Here is a 22,981-nt window from a genome sequence, read left to right as displayed (position 1 = left end):
CTTTTTAAGGATAAAGTGGATGCAACAAATTTGCAAAGCAACAGTGTTGGGCAAATTTCTATCATGTGGAGTGACCAAACATCTGAGAAAGCATGCTTGCAAGAAGATGTAAGGATCTCAGAAGGCTAGAAATTTCATGGAAAGTTAATTATTTTAACTTTTACATGACAAGTTATCCTGCTCATTTGGCATTTGTCCCATTTGACAATATTTTCTTAAAGTTTGGTAGTACAAAGGGCACGGGAGTATCCGAACACCTTGATCCAGCCTTGCTGCTCAGTGTATGATACTTGGCTTTTTGGGCAAGATCTTTGTTAGCTTCTCTAATCCTCAAATTTCTGACATCTAAAATGAAGAAATTAGTTAGTTTAAATAGTTTCTACTTACTTTTTGGATTTAAAAAAAATGTGTTAATCTGCTTGAAAACAGTTCTTTATATTTAGTGAAGGTTATTAAATCCTAAGCATAATCCAGCTATACCTGCATTTAGGCACCTGTAACTGGCTTTCCTGATTTTGGTTAGGGTTATTGAATCATGTGACAATAACCTTGAAGGAAATCTTGAAGGCATTGCAGGTTTGGACTAAGTTGCAAAATAGAATCAAGTAGCTAAACTTTGTTTTTTAAGTAAACTACAGCAATAACAAAGAAAAATAAAACTGTCTGAGAATTCAAAAGAAGGGCCTGGCACAGTGGCTCACATCTCACAGCATTTTGGAGGCCAAGGTGGGAGGATCGCTTGGGGCCAAGTGTTTGAGACCAGCCTGGGCAACATAGTGAGACCCCACATCCACAAAAAATTAAAAAAAAATAGCCAGGTATGGTGGCATGAACCTGTAGTAACAGCACTCAGGAGGCTGAGGCAGGAGAATCATTCATCCCAGAAGTTTAGTGTTACAGAGAACTGACTGTACCACTGCACTCCAGCCTTGGCAACAAAGTGAGACTAAGCCTTAAAAAAAAAAAAGAAAGAAAAGAAAGATAATTAAAAAGAAATGTTAAACTTAACTGATTTCTAGGAAAAACTGAATGGTATTAATGGTAGCCTAAATAGACTTTTATTATTAATTTGAATATGATTGGTGATTTGACTTAGACAAATCGAAAATGTTCTGTTATTAATTTCTTGTGCATAGGTAGAATTGTAAGCAACTACTATTGCATAGTCAAATTTTTCTTACATTTAAAAAAACTATTCAGTGCCTAATTGTGATCCCTTTTAGACTGGAGAATAGAATTTTTTTTTTTTTTACTATGATTAGAACAGTTTTGATAAATGAAAGTGCTAATATATGTGTGGCTACTCTGTCCAGACTCAGAGAGCTTTTCTCTGAGATTCTTGGGGCTGCCTAATCAGGTCTATTAAATAATAACAGGTCTAGAAATTGGCAGATTGAATAGATACATAGTCTCTTAGGACAAAAAGAATGGAACTAGAGATGACAGCTACAAAATTTTAAAAACGAGATGATGAATGAGTGTGGTGGCAGACACTGCAGACCCAAGAAGCTGAAGCTGAAGCTTATGGTGAAACCTTGAAGAAAATTCATTTGCCCCCACCAAACCACAGAAAGGCTCAGAAATTGTGTACCAGATACCTCAAAGAATAGACAATAAATGTGAAACTACAAACAGGAAACTTTTGGGAAGTGTGTTTAAGAAGGAACCACATTATAAGGACACATGCACACAAATGTTCATTGCAGCACTGTTTACAGTAGCAAAGACTTGGAACCAACCCAAATGCCCATCGATGATAGACTGGATAGGGAAAATGTGGCACATATACACCGTGGAATACTATGCAGCCATAAAAAACAATGAGTTTGTGTCCTTTGTAAGGACATGGATGAACCTGGAAACCATCATTCTCGACAGACTGACACAAAAACAGAAAATCAAACACCGCACGTCCTCACTCATAGGCAGGTGCTGAACAGTGAGAACACATGGACACAGGGAGGGAGCATCACACACTGGTGTCTGTGGTAGGGAAATAGGGAAGGGACAACAGGGGGTGGGGAGTTGGGGAGGGATAACATGGGGAGAAAGGCAGCAAACCACACTGCCATGTGTGTGCCTATGCAACAATCTTGCATGTTCTTCACATGTACCACTAAAATGCAATTAAAAAAAAAAAAGAAAGAAAGAACTGTAGCCCTGGATTGCTGCTTCTACCCTGATAGAAGTCCTGAGGCTTATTCTCTGGAAAAGATGAACTTCTAGAAATATCTGGAAGAACAGAGGTTGAAAAAGTAGGGGATATAAGAGGAAGTCTTTCTTTCTCTCTAAATATGTATATACGTATATAGATAGATAGATATGCATATATATAAAAACTTCTCTTTAATATACATAACTTCTCTTTAATACTTGACTCTTTTATTCTTCAAGATTCTTGTCTGAGGAATCTGAATAGCCCACATGTAAAATTGAAAGACACTGATAGTGATGGATCCCCCAATAGAATGTCCTGGACAATGAAAGCAACTAGTAAATAAGTGGTCTTCAGGCACAAAGATTCTAGTTAATATTTTGTTTGTTTATACTGTGTTTTTGCATTTGCATCTTAAAATATAAACTGATAGTCAAATGTCTCCAGACATTTGAAAAAATCCTCCTGAATATATCATAGTTTGAACTGAGACCAAAACAATCCAAAGATTAAAAGGATGTTGGAGAAAACTGACAAGATAGAAAGGAGAAATTTTCAAAAGATTATTATTGCTAATATTCTGGAAGATAGGGGCAAAAAAGTGTCAATAATGTAAAAATAACATAATACAAAAAGAGGAATATTCAGAGAACACAAGTGTTGGAAAGTAAATCTCTCAAAAAGTAAAGCAAAAGGTAAGAAAAGGAAAACAGAATAGAAAAGATTAGGAAATTAGTGATTCAGACCAGGAGGGCTGATCTTCAAAAAATCAAGAATTCCAAAGATGAAAGGATGAACACACAAATAAATGTAACAGAAAAAAGCAATGGGCAAAAAGAACAGAAATAAAGAATGGAAGAGAAGTGGGGGGGGGGGTGAAAATTACATTTTTTCAAATTCAAAAGTATCTAGAACTGTAAGACCTGAGCTTTTAGACTGAAAAGATCTACAATTTTCCCAGTGCAAAGGATAGATGAAACTGGTCCCAGTACAAGTCGTCATGAGATTACAGACTACTGAAAACTAATAGAAGATTCTAAAAATAGAAAAAATAGAAATACTGTGTTTCATCCAAAGGAAAAGAAATCAGAAAGACTGACAAGTCCCCAATATATATACTGGAGGTCAGAAGACTATGGAGCAATGCTTTAAAAGTCCTGTATAAAAATAGCTTTTTATCTAGAATTCTGTACAAGCAGCCATTCAAGTGTATGGGTGGGAAAAAAGACATTTTCAGACACATGAGGACTCACAAAAACTTACCTCCCAAATACTCTATCAGACAGCTACTGAAACCAAATGTGCACTACCACTGTATTAATTTCTAGAACCTTAGACCTATCCAGAAAGGCCGACTATGAAATTACATAGCATTTAAGATCCAGTCTTACTTAGCAACCTGTGAAAGGAGTGTTGCTAAAGTCAGCATGGCCTCTTTTACAAAGCAGATAGATTACTTTGATATATTTTGTGTCAGTTGCTAGGGTAGTTGTTATCAGCATTGTCTTCTATTACTTCCTTTCTAGTTATATGAATATGTATGTATATGTATATGTATATGCAGGGGTGTGTGTGTGTGTGTGTGTGTGTATGTGTGTGTGTGTGTGTGTGTATATGTATTTCCTGTTCTTTTCTTCTTTTCCAGGTTTACCAAAAGCAGCTGTGATTAGTCAGCTGCAGGTTTTAAGGGGTTCTGCTGCCCTGTGGGCTTTTGGTTGTACTGCTGATGACATTGTTTATATAACCCTTCCTCTGTATCATAGTTCAGGAGCTATCCTGGGAATTTCTGGATGTGTTGAGTTGGGTAAGCCTTTATTTTCTTTCTGATAAGTTTACAAAATGCCTAATAATTAGAACAAGTGTTTACTGACATTTGAAAATTTATCAGTAGAATTTAGAGTGATTATATGCATATTATTTCATTATAATAAAATATTTATTTTTTAAAAAAAGCACACAATTTTATGGCATATTCAGTGTTTTCCTAAAGTCAAAAGACCAGTTTTTTGAGGATTTGTCCATGTAGTTGGAACTGGCTATTGACTGGGCTTCTCTCTCCTTGTGGTCACTCACCCTCACACAACCTACCCCCATATTCCTCAAATGGTGATAGAAATGTTCCAAGGGAGGGTGTATGGAAGCTGCAGAAATCTTAAGGCCTAGTCTTAAAAGTCAATAGATTATTTCACCTTCATCCCATTGATTAAAGCAAGTCATAGGCCAGCCTAGATTAAAGATTCCAGGGCTAGAGAAATAGAAGCCACCTCCTGAAAGGAGATGGAGCAAATTTACACAGCAAAAGTAAGAGCCTTGAAGAAATTGCTGAGGCCATCTTTGCAAACAATCTGCCGTAGACACTCAGTAAATTAGTTGGTAGGGCTTGTGACTCAGTAGATTCCATTCATAAAAACATGCAAGATAATGCGTCAGTTTCTAGGCCTAAAATAATATACAAACAGTAGAGATCACGTGCTACTTGTATATGTCTAAAATGCTGTAATTTTTAGAATAGAATATTTAGAATGTGATTAGTATCCGTCATAAATAAAGAGGAGAGTAAAGACATTAAAATCTTCTGTAGATGTACACTGTGGTCAAAATCAGGTTCCGCAGTCATTGATGAACTTTTTTGTTAGTGCTATCTTGCTAAGTCAACCTAACTAACAATTGACCTCAAGATATGTTGAGGCTGCTTTAAGGTTTGAAAAATGAATCATATGTATATATTCAAGTTGAAAAGTAAGTGAATATTCTTGGCTTCTATGAAGAAGGATGACTCTTATCTATAGTCATGCCCTAATACTCTAACCCTCAATGAACAACATGAAAGGATGCTTAAGAGCATTGAGTCAGAGAGCTCTGAACCCAATCCCCACTCCATACTTTTTAAAGTGGGTGACCTGAAGCAAGCCACATAGTCTCTCTGAGCTTGTTTCTTCATCAATAAAATAGGGATAGTGTTGCTAACCCCACAATCGTTGTGAGGATTACCTAAAATAAAGTACTTAGCACAGTTCCAGAGAAATGGAAAGCACTCAATATGTGGTAAACTTTGACTGTTGCTTTTGTCCTGTGTATTGCAATATTTTGAACAGAGGTTTTTCATAATAAAGTCTGTGTTTCCAAATGAGTTTGATGTAAATTATTGATGATGAGTTATTAAAGTTATAAAAGTAAGCAAACAGGTTCTAGACAGAGCAACATCATTTATGTTTTATGTTCATTCTTCCCTTGAATGTTTTTCCCTAGTGCCTGTTTTTGTCTTTCCTTATAGGTGCCACTTGTGTGTTAAAGAAGAAATTCTCAGCAAGTCAGTTTTGGAGTGACTGCAAGAAGTATGATGTGACTGTGTTTCAGTACATTGGAGAACTTTGTCGCTACCTTTGCAAACAACCTAAGGTAGGCGTAATCATTATCAGAAAAAAAAAATGTCAGAAAGAATAAGTATTGAGATATAAAAAGTTATTTTCATTCATTTGTTTATATTCTACCTTCTTTCAGAATATAATTTATCTGACTTACAAAGATGCATGCAATATCCCCCAAGACAAACTGAGACAAATGAGAGAGAATAAAAAGAGAGCGATCCAAGAATGTACTAATATGCTTTGTACTGTAGCAGGATAGGACAGACCCAAAGACTTTGTGTTTAGACTATTTATAATTTCTACAAACATAACATGCATCAGATTATGAAATTGGATGCATGCTGTATTTACATAAAACAGTTATTCTAAGGTTAAAATACTCTTAAAATGCTGTTCTTTAAAAAAAAACTTACCACTCACACTGATTATAACTTACTTTTCTATTTTTTTCTTTTGAATAAGTGATTATAGTCAAGATATCTTTTTGATTTGTTTTACTTTAAATTAAAAAAAAAAAAAAAACACGCACATTGCTTTGATTTGCACTTGTCTCCTTACCTAAAGAAGTCATTTTCGCTTTCTTTTGATCAACTGCCACCATCTGAAAAACAGATAAGCAGGGACAGTTGAAATAGCCTGAAGTTTATCTTTATTGGTTCATTTTTTTTTTTTTGCCCTCAGAAGTTATTTCCTTTTTCCTAGTTTCGTTTCTCTCTACAAATGCCTCCTCTTAAACTTTATGATTTTCTAAGCATTCTTGAGGCTATAAAGAAGTGACTTTCTTTAATCAAATTTATTTCTTTAATTATATTATGATTACAAATTATTTCTCTTTAGTTATCTGATTATTTTAAAAATCAAATCTACATCAGCCCCTTTAAGAATGACAATAGAGTCGATATTGCCCTATGTGGGGTGGGGCAACAGAACCTTGGCCTTTCAGACCCCCGTTTCCTAGACTAGAGGATCTCTCACTTATCACCTCTGCCATCATCACACCTGCTTAAGGCATGAATGGTCTGCTGCCGTGCCTTCTCTTCTTCTCTTTGGCTAAAATATGGACATGTAATTCTTCAATTAATTACCTAGAGCATAGCTAACAGTAGGCTGGAGGGATTTAAATAAGACTTTTTAAAGATATGGAATTACACAGGGAAGATGGACACAGACAAAATTGTGAATTTGGATACTCTGATGTACAAAATGCTTTGATTCATTTAGAGCTTGGAGTTTACCAAGGAGAAACCTAATGTAGAGCTTCTGACCCACCTCCTTGTGGCAGAAGCCATCCTTCCTCATTTTTTGTCTAGAGTGCTTCAAATAACTATAGATTCCACAGATTCATAACTAAGACAGAGGGTTCCAGAGAAATATTTTACTTTGTTGTAATTTTTTTCTCTTCAAGGAGACCTTGCTTCATATAAGGAATGTAGTCTTAACCTGAGGAATCCCAATAAAACAATTAAAATGCCACAACCTTACATATTTTCTCTTCTAGTTTTCACTGTACTTTTTGGTAATATGATATTTGGATTAGGTTAACTTAGGGAATTAATGCTCTCCCGTAAGATTAAGGTCACCTTCAGATGAGATTTTATGACTTTAGTACAGAACACAAGATGCTACCTAGTGAAGTTCATCTGTTTTCTAAGCCATGTGCCCCACCACTCCTGTGTCCTCTCATTCTTTAATAGTGACATCAGTTTGTATAATGTCATTGTTCGGTAAATATTTATTGAATGATTGAATACATGCATTTGCTTATTTTTTAAATGTGCCAACTTAAATAATGCTGCATTTAGTATCTTGATGCAATAGAGCTAATATAGGTTTTCAGAAGTGAATATAAATAGCCAAACACTATGGATGCTTTCGTGATTTTTATAAAATATTTCTAAATTGCGGTTCAAAGTGGTTGAAGTGATTTAGAATCTCATGCACATTGTAGGAATATGTCTGTTGCACACTGTCTGTCAGTACTGAGTGTTATTAAAAATAGTGGTTTCCAGCTGTGCTTCTTAGAAAACTAGAAGCTCTTTTAAGTCCCCTCATAAGTCCCTGGAACATGGTGAGTAAGAGTAAAAGCAGGCCCCTCCAAGGCCCACTCTTTCGAATATCATGAGTTAAACCCAATTTCCTGAGCTCCTCAACAGGACTTCCTTTGAACAAAGGACACCTCAGTGGTTTTCAATTAGAAAAAGTAAATTTGATTATTTAATTTTGTTTATAATTTTATAGACTAGAAACAAAACTAATATTAATATGCTCTGCTAAGATGACCGGGAAGGCAGGACAGTTTCCAGTTGTATTTCCTTTTTTAAAATGCCTCTTTTATGTCTCGTACTCATTTATTTCTTTGGTACATAATGTTTCACCTTATCCATTTGAATCTTTATACAGTTTATTCATGTAATAAAGGCATTAATAGTTTTTCGTATTGGTTACACATCTTTTCTCAGTGTTTTCCTTTGAATATTTTAATGAAATAAAATATTCTGTTTACCTCTCTGAATCTGTATTGCACTAATTTGAGAAAATATTATAGTTTCAGAGAATATAAGAGAACTGAGAATTGAAAACAGAATACCTGATTGCTTTTTAATTAATTTAATTTTCAGGGCTGGGCATGGTGGCTCATGCCTGTAGTCTCAGCACTTTGGGAGGCTAACGTGAGCAGATCACTTGAGGTCAGGAGTTTGAGACCAGCCTGGCCAATATAGGGAAACCATCTCTACTAAAAATACAAAATTATTTTTTGTAAAATACAAAAATACAACATGGGGAAACAATCTCTACTAAAAATACAAAAATTAGCCACCTGGTGTCGAGCACCTGTAATCCCACCTACTCAGCAGGCTGAGGAAGTATGCTTAAGCATGCTCAGCATGCTTAATTAAGCCCATGAGGCAGAGGTTTTGTGAGCTGAGATTGTGCCACTGTACTTCAGCCTGGGTGACAGAGCGAGACTCTATCTCAAAAAAAAATTAATTTTTAATTTTAATTTTTAAGCCGCTTTGAAGAAAAAAATGATGTTTATGAAATAATCTGCAAATACTTACCTGAATTCAAACTGAGGAGGAAATAGGAAAATAAATATTGCTTTACCCAAAGGAAAACTTAATAATTTTTTAAGGCAGAGATGCATAATATTACCTAATCTCCTTTGTTGACCTCACACAAAATGAGCATGAGCTGTTCTTGGCATTAAAAATCAGGAAAAGGAGAAAGTCATTCTGTTATGACATCTTTTTCCTTCAAGGAGATCTTGCATCTTTGCTGTTCAATATTCCTTTCAATGACCTTCCCTTGAAAGGAAGGGGCAGTTTCTACTGCACAACCAGCATCAGGGGATTCAGGTAGAGCCAGAGAATAAACACATGACATGGTCCTGGTTCTCACCTTCAAAGAATTACAATTGAATGTCTTATAAGCTAGAGTTTGAAGTCCCACAGACAGTTATTTAAAAGAAAGCAAAACCATGTGTTTTCTAAATAGATTCAGATTTGTTGACAATCTCAGGGTAAGTAGCATATTCCAAAGGAAATTTACCTGCAGGCAGAAGTCATAGTGAAAGTTGAATGTTGATGTGTAGATGTGCAAAGACTCCCTAGGATTGGCTTTCTCTGGTCAGAAGCATTTATCCATTTCTGTCTCTCAAACATGCGCCCCATCCCCCACTTTTCTTTTTCAAAACTCCAGTTGCAAAAGTTTCTTTGGCATAAATATTGGATGTACCGCATTAAAAATGCTGGCAGCAGCATTACCTTCAGAAAGAGACTGACTCCTCTTAGTCATGGTGAGATGAGGTTGTTCTTCTCTTCCCCTGAGCCTAGGAAAGCAGCTCTCCCCCACTTTTAATATTCCAAGTTTTCTATATTACTGGAGCACCTTCATACAATCTAATTGGGTCTAGTTCTATATTTTCTTAATATTAATGATGTCTTTAATATTAACTGGTGAAGAATATGTTGGAACTCTACACATCAGTGATCCTCTGGGGGAGTCCTGTTGCAGAGTTTGTCTTATATAAATAATTCTATCTAACACAGTCAACAGTTAGCCATATCTAGGGATATATCTAGGGATAGGACTATATATGTAACTTGTTCATTTACTCATTAATTCATCCATTCATTTAAGTAATATTGTAGGATTATATCTACATGGACCCACAGGACAAATCAGATTGCTTCTCTCATAGAACTTATATACTCTTTGATGAGGGGGAGAGAAAATAAACCCAGAAAACACAGAAGGAAAGTAATTACAGGCAATGACAAGTGTTATGAAGAAACAAAACAGGATGCAATGATGGAGAATGATGGGCGGTGGGAGTAAAACATTGCTAATTAGATTGGGTAGTCAGGGAAGACTTCACAGAAATAGTAACCTGTGAGCCGAGGACCTGATGTGACAAGTGAGATCCAGCACAGAGAAGTTGGGAGGTTGCAGTCATGACAGAAGAAACCGAAAATACCACCTGAATGTTTGAAGAGAAGGAGGGTATGCTGGGCTATCCATTGAGTAGATCTTGTAGGGCTTGAATCTTGGTAATCTTGGAGGAGAAACTTATATTTTATTCTCATCAGAGTAGTTGTAAAAAGATGAAGAAAACACTGAGAAAAAAAATCATGCCACTTTGGGATCTATTTTGAAGGAAAGCCAACAAGACTTGTTAGGTCAAGGGTAGGAAGTGAAGGAATGGGTAGAATCAAGGATAAGTCCCAGGTTTTTGGTTCAAACATCTAGGTAAATTATGAACTATTTGCTGAGATTTAAAAAAACCTGAGATTCAAGGGATTAATTTTTTTTTTTTTTTAGATTTGTTAAGTTTGATATGTTAGGCATCCAGGTAAAGCAGCTAAATAGGCAGTTGGATGTAGGCATCTGAAGCTTGAGTTGTACAAAAGACAGGACCTAATTAATAAAGCAAGGACCAATATCGTGATGCATATATGATGTGTATTTTTCAAGCTGCTATTTGTAGTTTGACATTTAGGCTATATAATTTGTCTATAGTCAATGCAGAACACTCACATTTCGACATTCTCAAGGCATAATCTATACTTATTAGTAACAAATTTTCTAAAAATTATATCTCTTTTTCTTATTTTGTTTTCTTAAAAGCTAAGGAATTCCCTGGAATCCAGGAAACATCCTTATCATTAGGAATACTTTTGGTAAAGCATATTGAAATTTGACAAAATGTCTTACACTTGTCTCCCGTTATAAAAAGAGAGGTACTTTTAAGTACCTGTGTACTCAATAAATATTTTTTATTCATTTTTAAACTACAAAAATCATGTTAAATCTTTCATTAGTAATGCTTAGACAATTCTGCAGTGAGCGCCTAAGAGTTTACAGGATTTTCTATTTTTTCATTTTGTTTTGTTTTTCTGAGAATGACAAAATAAAAATTTTGGAACACAAGAAGTGAATTATGGCAGTGTGAGAATTTATAAGAGTTAAATTTGAAAGAAAACCTGCTTTGTTTTCTCCAAGGAATCTCTCATTCCTTTCAAGAGTTTTCTTTGTCATATCTAGATATGATATGGTATTGAAGAAGATTCAGCAGTGCAAGAGAATAAAATTCCAATAGGAGAAATCGAATGACGCTAAATTGATGTTGGTATCTTGAACTTGTTTGTTTGTTCATTTGTTTTACCAGTTACTTTTTGAATGGGACCAAAGACAGTCATAGGCTGAAATCGTGGCTTTACCTTGTACCTGGTTAAATGCATTCCATTTATTCTTTCGTTTCTATTGAAAATGGACATATTAAAGGGCTGGGCGTGGTAGCTCACACCTGTAATCCAAGCACTTTGGAGGCCAAGGCGGGTGGATCACCTGAGGTCGGGAGTTCAAGAAAATGGACATATTAAAAATGTTTGCTCTTTAAGCATATTTTTATTTTCTTAGTTTCTATATAACTTCAAATGTTTTATCATCTTTTCCCTTTCTCGTGTCCTGTAAAAGATGTAGTCTATCAAAGTATTAAATTTTGGAAAACTTTCCCCACCACATTTTTTAACTTTTAAAACATAGCATTTTAAAATTGATGTAAACTTTAATTGTTATCAAGACATTCTGACATCGTTTCATTACAATTTTCTGTTGCTTTCCAAACAATTGATTTTGTCTCTAAGATCTAGTTAGTTAAAGATGTTTATATATTTTATTATTATTTCTATTCCCCAAATATCTGAAGCATACTATTACATGGTTGGGAAAGTAATCTCTCTTTCATAACCCAGTTTTCCTTAAATAAGTCAAAGACATGTTTATATTATCATAATAGATATAAAAACATTTAGAAAAGTTGGTAAGGTGCCAGAAACTCTTTTCTGCTTAGAAATTCTAAATGTAGAAATATGAGGGGCTAACATAAATAGCTGTTAGCAACCTGAATGCTAGTGGAATTACACAGATATTTGTGAATATTTTGGAGTGTTTTAGAACTATGTGTATATATTAAAAGCTCTTTATAAGTGCTAATTTTAATACTTAATGATTCACATTTCATATGTAGCAGTGCATGTAAAAAATATATATCTTTTCCTATCTGTCCCTTATGCCATCCATGCTAATTCCACTGAGGACACATATGTCCCTTCTTTGTAAAATTTCTCAAGAAATTTAGCTTTATGTAGAAATCCATCTGACAGTACGTTGGCCACGGAATCTAACGACATAGGCTCAATTTCAAGCTCTTGTTGTTTGACTTTAGTTGCTCACTTGTCTTCTTTAAGCCATAATTCCTGTCTTTATATAAAATAATTAACAATACCTACTTCTTCTAATTGGCCCTTGATTCCCATAATTCAGTTATGAGACACGTGAAAAACTATAAACAAGGAAGCTGAATACAAATGGAAGGATTTTAAACAAAACGTAGGTTGAGTGCAGTGGCTCATGCCTGTAATCCAGCACTTTGGGAAACCAAGGCAGGAGGATTGCTTGAGGCCAGAAGTTTGAGACCAATTTGGGCAACATAGTGAGAACCCCATCTCTACAAAAAAAATAATTAGCCAATGTTGGTGATGTGTGCCAGTAGTAGTCCACCACGCTACTGGCTAGGCTGAGGTGGCAGGATCATTTGAGCCCAGGAGTTTGAAGCTGCAGTGAGCTATGATTGCATCACTGCACTCCAGCAGCCTGGGTGACAGAGTGAGAACCTGTATCAAAAAAAAAAAAAAAAAAAAAAAGTAACGTTTTGCATACATGTCTTTATAAAATTAGAGTAATTTTGTAGGTGTTGAAAAACTAATTGGCCTTTGACTAATAAAAATCATACAATACTGATTGTAAAAGTCCATGTAAATAGATCATTATCATTTTAAAATAAAACTTTAATAATAAAATATTCACAATTTTATAGTAGCCGGTCACAAAAAGGCTAAATATAAAAAACCAGAAACCCTAAATATATGCCTATCTCTGTCTCCTCTTAGATTATGTGTTCTTATTGCAGATGTAGTGTGTTAGTAAGATTTTCCCACATTTGATATTAATTTAACATTTATAAATTTATATCCAGGATTATTTCTTTAAGTATTCATTTACTGTTTTTCCCATTGCCTATTCCTTAAATTTTCTATTCGTCTACTTCCTTGCTATGGACACATAAAGTGAAGGTCAGAAGTGGTCAATTGTTGTCCAGCGGGGGCTTGTCAGGAAATACAAGAATATTCAGCAAATGATAAACTACTAGAATTCTCCATTACCACATCATCTATTCCCAGTTGGCTGGGGGAAACACAATGAGTTAAGAAGATCAAGGATTTAATTACAACTTTTCTATTAATTTACCATGTAACATAGTAGAATTCATTCAACTAATTTATTTGCCCCTTGGAGTTGGGGAACCTGAAATTTAAGCCTAACCAACAACCATGTCTTATAAGCTTTGTAATCTTGGGCTAGTTCACCCTCATTCTTGAGCAGCCCCTACTTGTTCTTTCATCTATAAAATGAATGTTAATACCAATTACATCCAGAGGTGATAGAATGATTAGTGAGTTAAGTAGAAACAGATTGACTACAATAGGGGGTGCTCTCTGGAAGAAGCGTCACAAGATTTTTTTTAATCATCATGAATATGCCAAAAACTGAAGATCTAGTCTTCAGACTTCCAGGTCCAGAGCTACATTTATCAGTACATGTCTTTAGGTTGAACTCATGAAACCAGGCTCAAGAATGCCAGTTTATGGCTTCAAAGTCCCTCATTGCTGGATCTTCCTTTATCTTCTTGACCTTGGCATGCCCTGGACTCACTCTCAAACGGTTACTCTTTTCATTCAATTGTCACACCCTGGATAAGTTCCTGGTTGCAAATACTGTCTGCAACTTAACTCTCAAATTGTTATCTGCAACCCTGTCGTCTCCCTTGATTTCTAGTTTTTTATATCTAGATTCCTACCTGACATGTCCACTTAGAAATCTGACATCTTACATCAAAAATAGCCAAAGTCCAACTTTTTTTTTTTTTTGAGACGGAGTTTTGCTCTTGTTACCCAGGCTGGAGTGCAATGGTGCAATCTCGGCTCACTGCAACCTCTGCCTCCCGGGTTCAGGCAATTCTGCCTCAGCCTCCTGAGTCACTGGGATTACAGGCACGCGCCACCATGCCCAGCTAATTTTTTGTATTTTTAGTAGAGACGGGGTTTCACCATGTTGACCAGGATGGTCTCGATCTCTTGACCTCGTGATCCACCCGCCTCGGCCTCCCACAGTGCTGGGATTACAGGCTTGAGCCACCGCACCCGGCCCCAAGTCCAACTTTTAAACACCCCCCGACTCATCAAAATTTAATCTTTGTCTCCATCTTGACTGCCTTAATTAATGGCAACTCCATTCTTCCAGGTAATCAATCAAAAACCAAAAAACCAAACCAAAACAAAACATCTGGAATCTCCCTTGAAGCTTTCTCTTTCTCTTTTTCTGTGATACTTCCTATCCAATCCATGAACAAAGCTTTCAGATTCTACCTTTAGCTGTATACACAATCAAGCCTCATCTTATAAATTACACTGTTGCTTAGATGTAAGTGCTTCTTTCCTCTAGAAACTTTTGCAATAGCCTCTTCTTAACTCCACTCTTGACCCCTGAATTCTATTCTTGCCATAGCAGTTAGAATGATTTTGTTAAAATGTAGAATGGTAAATGTAAAATCACTGCCCAAATCCCTCTGATGGTTTTACTTGGAAGAAAATCCAGATCCCTTTAGCATGGCCTACATGGCTCTATGGGACCTGTTTCTTTCTCCTGTGATTGCCCTGATCCCCACCCCATACTTTATTCCTTGTTTACTCCAGCTTGTCTATTTCCTTGCCTTTACTTCAGTACACCAGAACTTTCCTCCCTTGGACTGTTTCTCCCCCAGATATGTATAGCTCACTCCCTAACCCATCAAATGCCTCCTCAGAGTGGTCACTCTATCAACTTGATGTGCTTCCTACTCAAAGTCTGGGCAGGCTGATGTTATCATGCATCAAGAGAATTCAAAAAGGTTTATTACTGACATAGCAGAGCCTTCTGAGGAGAGCAGTGTCCCAAGCATGTCCAAAAATGGCTGGAGAGCAGGGGAAAAGACTGGTTCAACTTTTATGTGATAAAGGAGTATCATAGGGGAAAGTTCCTGGGCATTCAGTTCTGCATTTGTTGATCTGAACATACCGCTGGTACCAAAGAAGGAGCACTGGCCACTCTCATCAGCTTGCTGAAGAGGAAAGGATAGCGATATGATTTGAAAGCTGTGAGCAATCAAGCATGAAGAATGGAGATGGACACTGGATTATGAGGTCTGTCTTCTTTAAGTGTCTCCTTTCACTGCTTTATTTTTCTTCCTAGAGCTTATAACTCCATTACATATGTAGAATATATGTGTGTATGTGTGTATGCATATATATATATATATATATATATATGTATATATATATATATATATATATATGTATATATATATATATAACTTTAAGTTCTGGGGTACATGTGCAGAATGTACAGGTTTACAGGATTGTTACATAGGTATACATGTGCCATGGTGGTTTGCTGCATCCATCACCCTGTCATCTACATTAGGTATTTCTTCTAATGCTATTCCTCCCCCATTCCCCCATCTCCCAACAGGACCAGGTGTGTGATATTCCCCTCCCTGTGTCCATGTGTTCTCATTGTTCAACTCCCACTGATGAGTGAGAACATGTGGTGTTTGGTTTTCTGTTCTTGTGTTAGTTTGCTGAGAATGATGGCTTCCAGCTTCATCCATGTCCCTGCAAAGGTCATGAACTCATCCTTTTTTATGGCTGCATGGTATTCCATAGTATATATGTGCCACATTTTATTTATCCAGTCTCTTATTTATGGGCATTTGGTTTGGTTCCAAGTCTTTGCTATTGTGAACAGTGCTGCAATAAACATACGTGTGCATGTGTCTTTGTAATAGAATGATTTATACTTCTTTGGGTATATATCCAGTAATGGGATTGCTGGTTCAAATGATATTTCTAGTTCTAGATCATTGAGGGATCACCACACTGTCTTCCACAATGGTTAAACTAATTTACACTCCTACCAACAGTGTAAAAGTGTTCCTGTTTCTTCAATTTCTTCACATCCTCTCCAGCATCGGGGTTGTCTCCTAACTTTTTAATGATAGCCATTCTAACTTGTATGAGATGGTATCTCAATGTGGTTTTGATTCCATTTCTCTAATGACCAGTGATGATGAGCTTTTTTTCATGTTTGTAGGCTGCATGAATGTCTCCTTTTTTTCTTTTTGTGACAGAGTCTCTCTCTATAGCCAGGCTGGAGTGTAGTGGCGTGATCTTGGCTCACTTCAACCCCTGACTCCTGGGTTCAATCAATTCTCCTGCCTCAGCATCCCAAGTAGCTGGGATTACAGCCATGTGCCACCACACCCAGCTAACTTTTTGTATTTTTAGTAGAGACAGGGTTTCACCTTGTTGGCCAGGATGGTCTTGATCTCATGACCTCATGACCCATCCGCCTTGGCCTCTCAAAGTGCATGGATTACAGGTGTGAGCCACCATGCCTGGCCAAATGTCTCCTTTTGAGAAGTGTCTGTTCAGATCCTTCACCCACGTGTTGATAGGGTTGTTTGTTTTTTTCTTGTATATTTGTTTCAGTTCTTTGTAGATTCTGGATATTAGCCCTTTGTCAGATGGAGAGACTGCAAAAATTTTCTCCCATTTTGTAGGTTGCCTCACTCTGATGATAGTTACTTTTGCTGTGCAGAAGCTCTTTAGTTTAATTAGATCCCATTTCTCTATTTTGGCTTTTGTTGCCATTGCTTTTGGTGTTTTAGTCATGAAGTCCTGCCCATGCCTGTGTCCTGAATAGTATAGCCTAGGTTTTCTTCTAGGGTTTTTATGCTTTTAGGTTTTATGTTTAAGTCTTTAATCTATCTGGGTTAATTTTTGTATAAGATGTAAGGAAGGGATCCAGTTTCAGCTTTCTGCATATGACTAAGCAGTTTTCCCAAACACCATTTATTGAATAGGGAATCCTTTCCCCATTGCTTGTTTTTGTCAGGATTGTCAAAGATCAGATGATTGTAGATGTGTGGTATTATTTTCTGAGGCCTCTGTTCTGTTCTGTTGGTCTGTATTTCTGTTTTGGTACCAGTACCATGCTGTTTAGATTACTGTAGACTTGTAGTATAGTTTGAAGTCAGGTGGTGTGATGCCTCCAGCTTTGTCTTTTTGCTGAGGGTTGTCTTGGCTATGGTGGCTCTTTTTTGGTTCCATATGAAATTTAGATTTTTTTCAATTCTGTGAAGAAAGACTATGGTCATTTATTGTAGATAGCACTGAATCTATAAATTATTTTTGGCAGTAGACCATTTTCATGATATTGCTTCTTCCTAACCATGAGCACGAAATGTTTCTTTCATTTGTTTGTGTTCTCTCTTATTTCCTAGAGCAGTGATTTGTAGTACACCTTGAAGAGGTCCTTCACATCCCTTGTAAGTTGTATTCCTAGGTATTTCATTCTCTTTGTAGCAATTGTGAGTGGGAGTTCACTCATGATTTGGCTCTGTTCATCTGTTATTGGTATATAGGAATGCTTGTAATTTTTGCACATTGATTTTGTATCCTGAGGCTTTGCTGAAGTTGTCTATCAGCTTAAGGAGATTTTAGGCTGAGATGATTGGGTCTTCTAAATATATAATCATATTATCTGCATATAGTGACAATTTGACTTCCTTTTTTCCTAATTGAATACCTTTATTTCATTCTCTTGCCTGATTTCCCTGGCCAGAACTTCCAATACTATTTTGAATAGGAGTGATGAGAAAGGGCATCCTTGTCTTGTGCTGGTTTTCAAAGGGAATGCCTCCAGTCTTTGGCCATGAGGTATGATATTTGCTGTGGGTTTGTCATAAATGGCTCTTATTATTTTGAGATATGTTTCATCAATATCGAGTTTATTGAGAGTTTTTAGCATAAAGGGCTGTTCAATTGTGTCTAAGGCCTTCTCTACATCTATTGAGATAATCATGTGGTTTTTGTCTTTGGTTTTCTTTATGTGATGGATTACATTGATTGATTTGAGTATGCTGAACCAGCCTTGCATCCCAGGGATAAAGCCAACTTGATCATGGTGGATAAACTGTTTGATGTTCTGCTGGATTTGGTTTGCCAGTATTGTTTTTTTGAGTGTTTGATGTTCTACTGGATTTGGTTTGCCAGTATTGTTTTTTTGAGGATTTTTGCATCAATGTTCATCAAGGATATTGGCCTGAAATTTTCTTTTTTAGTTGTGTCTCTGCTAGGTTTTGGTATCAGGTTGATGTTTGCCTCATAAAATGAGTTAGGGAGCATTCCCTCTTTTTGTATTGTTTGGAATCGTTTCAGAAGGAATGGTATCAGCTCCTCCGTGTACCTCTAGAGTAGAATTTGGCTGTGAAACCATCTGGTCCTGGACTTTTTTTGGTTGGTAGGCCATTAAATGCTGCCTCAATTTCAGAACTTGTTATTGCCCTATTCAGGGATTCAACTTCTTTCTGGTTTAGTCTTGGGAGGGTGTAAATGTCTAGGAATTTATCCATTTCTTCTGGATTTTCTAGTTTATTTGAGTAGAGGTGTTTATAATATTCTCTGATGGTAGTTTGTATTTCTGTGGCATCGATGGTGATATCTCCTTTATCATTTTTATTGCATCTATTTGATTCTTCTCTCTTTTCTTCTTTATTAGACTGGCTAGCAGTCCATTTATTTTGTTGATCTTTTCAATAAACCAGCTCCTGAATTCATTGATTTTTTGAAAGTTCTTTTTTTCATCTCTAGCTCTTTCAGTTCTGCTCTGATCTTAGTTATTTCTTGTCTTCTGCTAGCTTTTGAATTTGTTTGCTCTTGCATCTCTAGTTCTTTTAATTGTGACATTAGGGCATCAATTTTAGATCTTTCCTGCTTTCTCTTGTGGGCATTTAGTGCTATAAATTTCCATCTACATACTGCTTTAAATGTGTCCCAGAGATTGTGGTACATTGTGTCTTTGTTCTCATTGGTTTCAAAGAACATCTTTATTTCTGCCTTCATTTCATTATCTATCCAGTAGTCATTCAGGAGCAGGTTGTTCAGTTTCCTTGTAGCTGTGCAGTTTTGAGTGAGTTCCTTCATCCTGAGTTCTAATTCATTGCACTCTAGCCTGAGAGACTGTTTGTTATGATTTTCATCCTTTTGCATTTGCTGAGCAGTGTGTAGAAGTCTAAGTATCTTTGTAGGTCTGTAAGAACTTGCTTTATGAATCTGCATCCTCCTGTATTGGGTGCATATACATTTAGAATAATTAGCTCTTCTTGTTGCATTGATCCCTTTACCATAATGTAATGCCCTTCTTTGTCTCTTTTGGTCTTTTTTGGTGTAAAGTGGTTTTATCATAGACTGGGATTACAATTGCTGCTTCTTTTTTGCTTTCCATTTGCTTGGTGAATATTCCTCCATCCCTTTATTTTGAGCCAACATGTCTTTGCATATGAGATGGGTCTCCTGAATACAGCACACTGATGGGTCTTGACTCTTTATCCAATTTGCCAGTCTGTGTCTTTTAACTGGGGCATTTAGTCCATTTATATTTAAGGTTAATATTGTTATGTGTGAATTTGATCCTGCCGTTTTTATGGTAGCTGCTTATTTTTTCCATTAGTTGATGCAATTTTTTCATAGTGTCGATGGTTTTTACAGTTAGGTATGTTTTTGTAGCTGCTGGTACTGGTTTTTCTTTTCCATGTTTAGTGCTTCCTTCAGGAGTTCTTGTAAGGCAGACCTGGTGGTGACAAAATCTCTCAGTATTTGCCTGTTCATAAATAATTTTACTTCTTTTTATTAAGCTTAATTTGCCTGGATATGAAATTCTGGGCTGAAAATTCTTTCCTTTAAGAATGTTGAATATTGGCCCCTACTCTCTTCTGGCTTCTAGGGTTTCTGCCGAGAGATTTGCTGTGAATCTGATGGGCTTCCCTTTGTGGGTAACTTGAACTTTTTCCTCTGGTTGCTCTTCTTGAGGAGTATCTTTGTAATGTTCTCTGTATTTTCTGAATTTGAATGTTAGGCTGCCTTGCTAGGTTGGGGTAGTTTCCTGGGTAATATCCTGAAGAGTGTTTTTCAACTTGGTTTTATTCTCCCCATCACTTTCAGGTACACCGATCAAATGTAGATTTGGTCTTTTCACATAGTTCCATGTTTTTTGAACTCTTTGTTTGTTTCTTTTCACTCTTTTTTCTCTAATCTTGTCTTCTTGCTTTATTTCATTGAGTTGATCTTCAATCTCTATATTCTTTCTTCCACTTGATCAATTCAGCTATTGAAACTCGTATATGCTTCATGAAGTTCTCATGCTGTGTTTTTTAGCTCCATCAGGTCGTTTATATTCTCTAAACTGTTTATTTTGGTTAGCAATTCATCTAAGCTTTTTTCAAGTTCTTAGTTTCCTTGCATTGGGTTAGAACATGCTCCTTTAGCTTGGAGATGTTTGTTATTACCCACCTTCTGAAGCCTGCTTCTGTCAATTTGTCAAACTCATTCTCCATCCAGTTTTGTCCCTTTGCTGGTGAGGAGTTGTGATTGCTTCGAGAAGAAGAGGAGTTCTGGTTTTGGCAATTTTCAGCCTTTTTGCACTGATTTCTCCCCATCTTTGTGTATTTATCTACCTTTGGTCTCTGAAGTTGGTGACCTTTGGATGTGGTCTTTGAGTGGATGCCTTTTTTGTTGATGTTGAAACTATTCCTTTCTGTTTCTTAGTTTTCCTTCTAACAGTCAGGCCCCTCTGCTGCAGGTATGCTGAAGTTTGCTGGAGGTCCTCTCCAGACCCTGCTTGCCTGGGTAACACTGGTGGAGGCTGCAGAACAGCAAATATTGCTGCCTATTCCTTCCTCTGGTAGCTTTCTCCCAGAAGGGTGCCTGCCAGATGCCAGCCAGTGCTTTCATGATGAGGTGTCTCTCAGCCCCTACTGGGAGGCATCTCCCAGTCAGGAGACACAGGGGTCAGGGATCCACTTGAAGAAACAGTTTGTCTCTTATCAGAGGTTGAATGCTGTGTGGAGATATCTACTGCTCTCTTCAGAGCTTCCAGGCAGGGATGTTTAAGTCTGCTGAAGCTGTGTCCACAACTGTCTTTTTCGCAGGTGCTCTGTCGCAGGAGGGTGGGGGCTTTATTTAGAAGCCCTTGATGGGCTGCTGCCTTTTTTCAGAGATTCCCTGTCCAGCGAGGAGGAAATCTAGTGTGACAGTCTGCCTGTAGCTGCCTTGCTGAGCTGTGGTGGGCTCCACCCAATTCAAACTTCCCAGTGACTTTGTTTACACTGTAAGGTTAAAACTGCCTACTCAAGCCTCAGCAAAGGCGAACAGCCCTCACCTACCAAGCTCTCATGTCCCAGGTCGAGCTCAGACTTCTCTGCTGGATGTGAGAATTTCAAGCTAGTGGATCTTAGCTTGCTGGTCTCAGTGCGGGTGGAGCCTACTGAGCCAGATCACTTGACTCCCTGGCTTCAGCCCCTTTTCCAGGGGATTGAACATTTCTGTCTTGCTGGTGTTCCAGGTGCCACTGGGGTATGAAAAAAAACTGCAGTGAGCTTAGTGTCTACTGAAACGGCCACCTACTATTGTGCTGGAAACCCAGGGCCCTTGTGGTGGTATAGGTACCGGAGGGAATCTCTTGGTCTGCACGTTGCGAAGACCATGGGAAGGGTGCAGTATCTAGGCTGGAGTACAGGGCTCAGACCCTAATGGCTTTCCTTGGCTAGGAGAGGGAGTTCCCCAACCTCCTGCTCTTTCTGGGTGAGGCAACACCCCACCCTGCTTCAGTTCATCCCCCTTGGGCTGCACCCATTGTCCTACCAGTCCCAATGAGATTAACGAGGTACCTTGGTTGGAAATGCAGAAATCACCCACCTTCTGCCTCAATCTTGCTCAGAGCTGCACAGTGGAGCTGTTTCTTTTTGGCCATCTTGCCAGCCAGACCCCTTTCCATTACATATTTTATATATAATTCCTTTATTAATTCTCTGTTAATCGTCATCCCTCCACTATTATGTATTATTATGTCTTTAGTGCTTAGAATGGTGCCTGACACAAAGTAGATCCTCAACAAAAATTTCTTAATATGTAAACAAAAGAGAGTATCAAATAGAACAAGTCCAGTTGCTGGGATACTTGTGTGCTCATGACCAACATAATCTTTCCCTAGTCTCATTCCTGCAAGGAAAGCTAAATTCTATAGAAAGTTGGAGTTTCTGGAGGGGACAAAATCCAATGAGGGAATTTGGATAAATCAAAGGTTAACAAATCAGATAAAAACAAATAAATCTGCTGGGGTTGCTCTATGTTTGGGCACTAGTTTTGGGGTTACTGCTTGCAGGAGTTTGTTTTCCAGGCTTTGACTTAGCAACAGATGAATAAAGTGCAATGACACACAGATATTGTGCTTTGCTGGCTTGACTGAGGGTCTGTGGCTCCTTACAGGCACTTTGGAGAGTGCTGTAAAGTGATAGCAGCTGCTGGCCTTTACTAGCTAGAGAGACTTGCATTCATTTAGTAAAGTTTAATTGACAAAGGCTTTAGTTAACACTACTAGAGGTTGAAGACTAAAGCACAGGTTTTGGTGCTTGAAGCAAACATGGTTAGAGGGTTATCTTTTTGGTTGACTTTTCCTTGAGAGGGCTATTTGGCTTAAAGGTTAATTTTAAGACTACATGAGTAAACAAGTTAGGTAAACTTCTCTACATACTTTAGCTATTTGCTTTACTTATTAACTAAAGGTAAGGGGGATTTAGGCCCCTTTTAGCTGAAACTTTTACTGAAAATGTGAAAAAAATTTTAGGCCTTTTAAAAGAGTTTGAGACTATATTTTCTAACTTTTTTTTCTTTAATATTTTTCCTTTAATATTTTTGCCACCAACTTGAGTGAATTCCCACATGTATCACTGCAGGCAGGGAGC

At 37.2% G+C, this 22,981-nt stretch overlaps 1 protein-coding gene across 2 annotated transcripts in view; it reads left to right on the top strand.

Annotated features, from left to right (window-relative positions):
• Nucleotides 1-22,981, top strand: part of SLC27A6 (solute carrier family 27 member 6) — a 63,513-nt gene that overhangs the window by 11,449 nt on the left and 29,083 nt on the right. For both annotated transcript variants that reach the window (XM_037739944.1, XM_037739945.1), the window contains exons 4-5: nt 3,801-3,959; nt 5,430-5,554. In XM_037739944.1, coding sequence (XP_037595872.1) covers nt 3,801-3,959; nt 5,430-5,554 — 284 coding nt within the window. The remainder of the gene's footprint in view (nt 1-3,800; nt 3,960-5,429; nt 5,555-22,981) is intronic.

The sequence above is a fragment of the Cebus imitator genome, unplaced genomic scaffold (genome assembly GCF_001604975.1).
Source record: "Cebus imitator isolate Cc_AM_T3 unplaced genomic scaffold, Cebus_imitator-1.0 Scaffold76, whole genome shotgun sequence".
Lineage (NCBI taxonomy): Eukaryota > Metazoa > Chordata > Mammalia > Primates > Cebidae > Cebus > Cebus imitator.
Note: the sequence above shows the minus strand (reverse complement) of the source record. Positions and strands in the feature narration are given on the sequence as shown.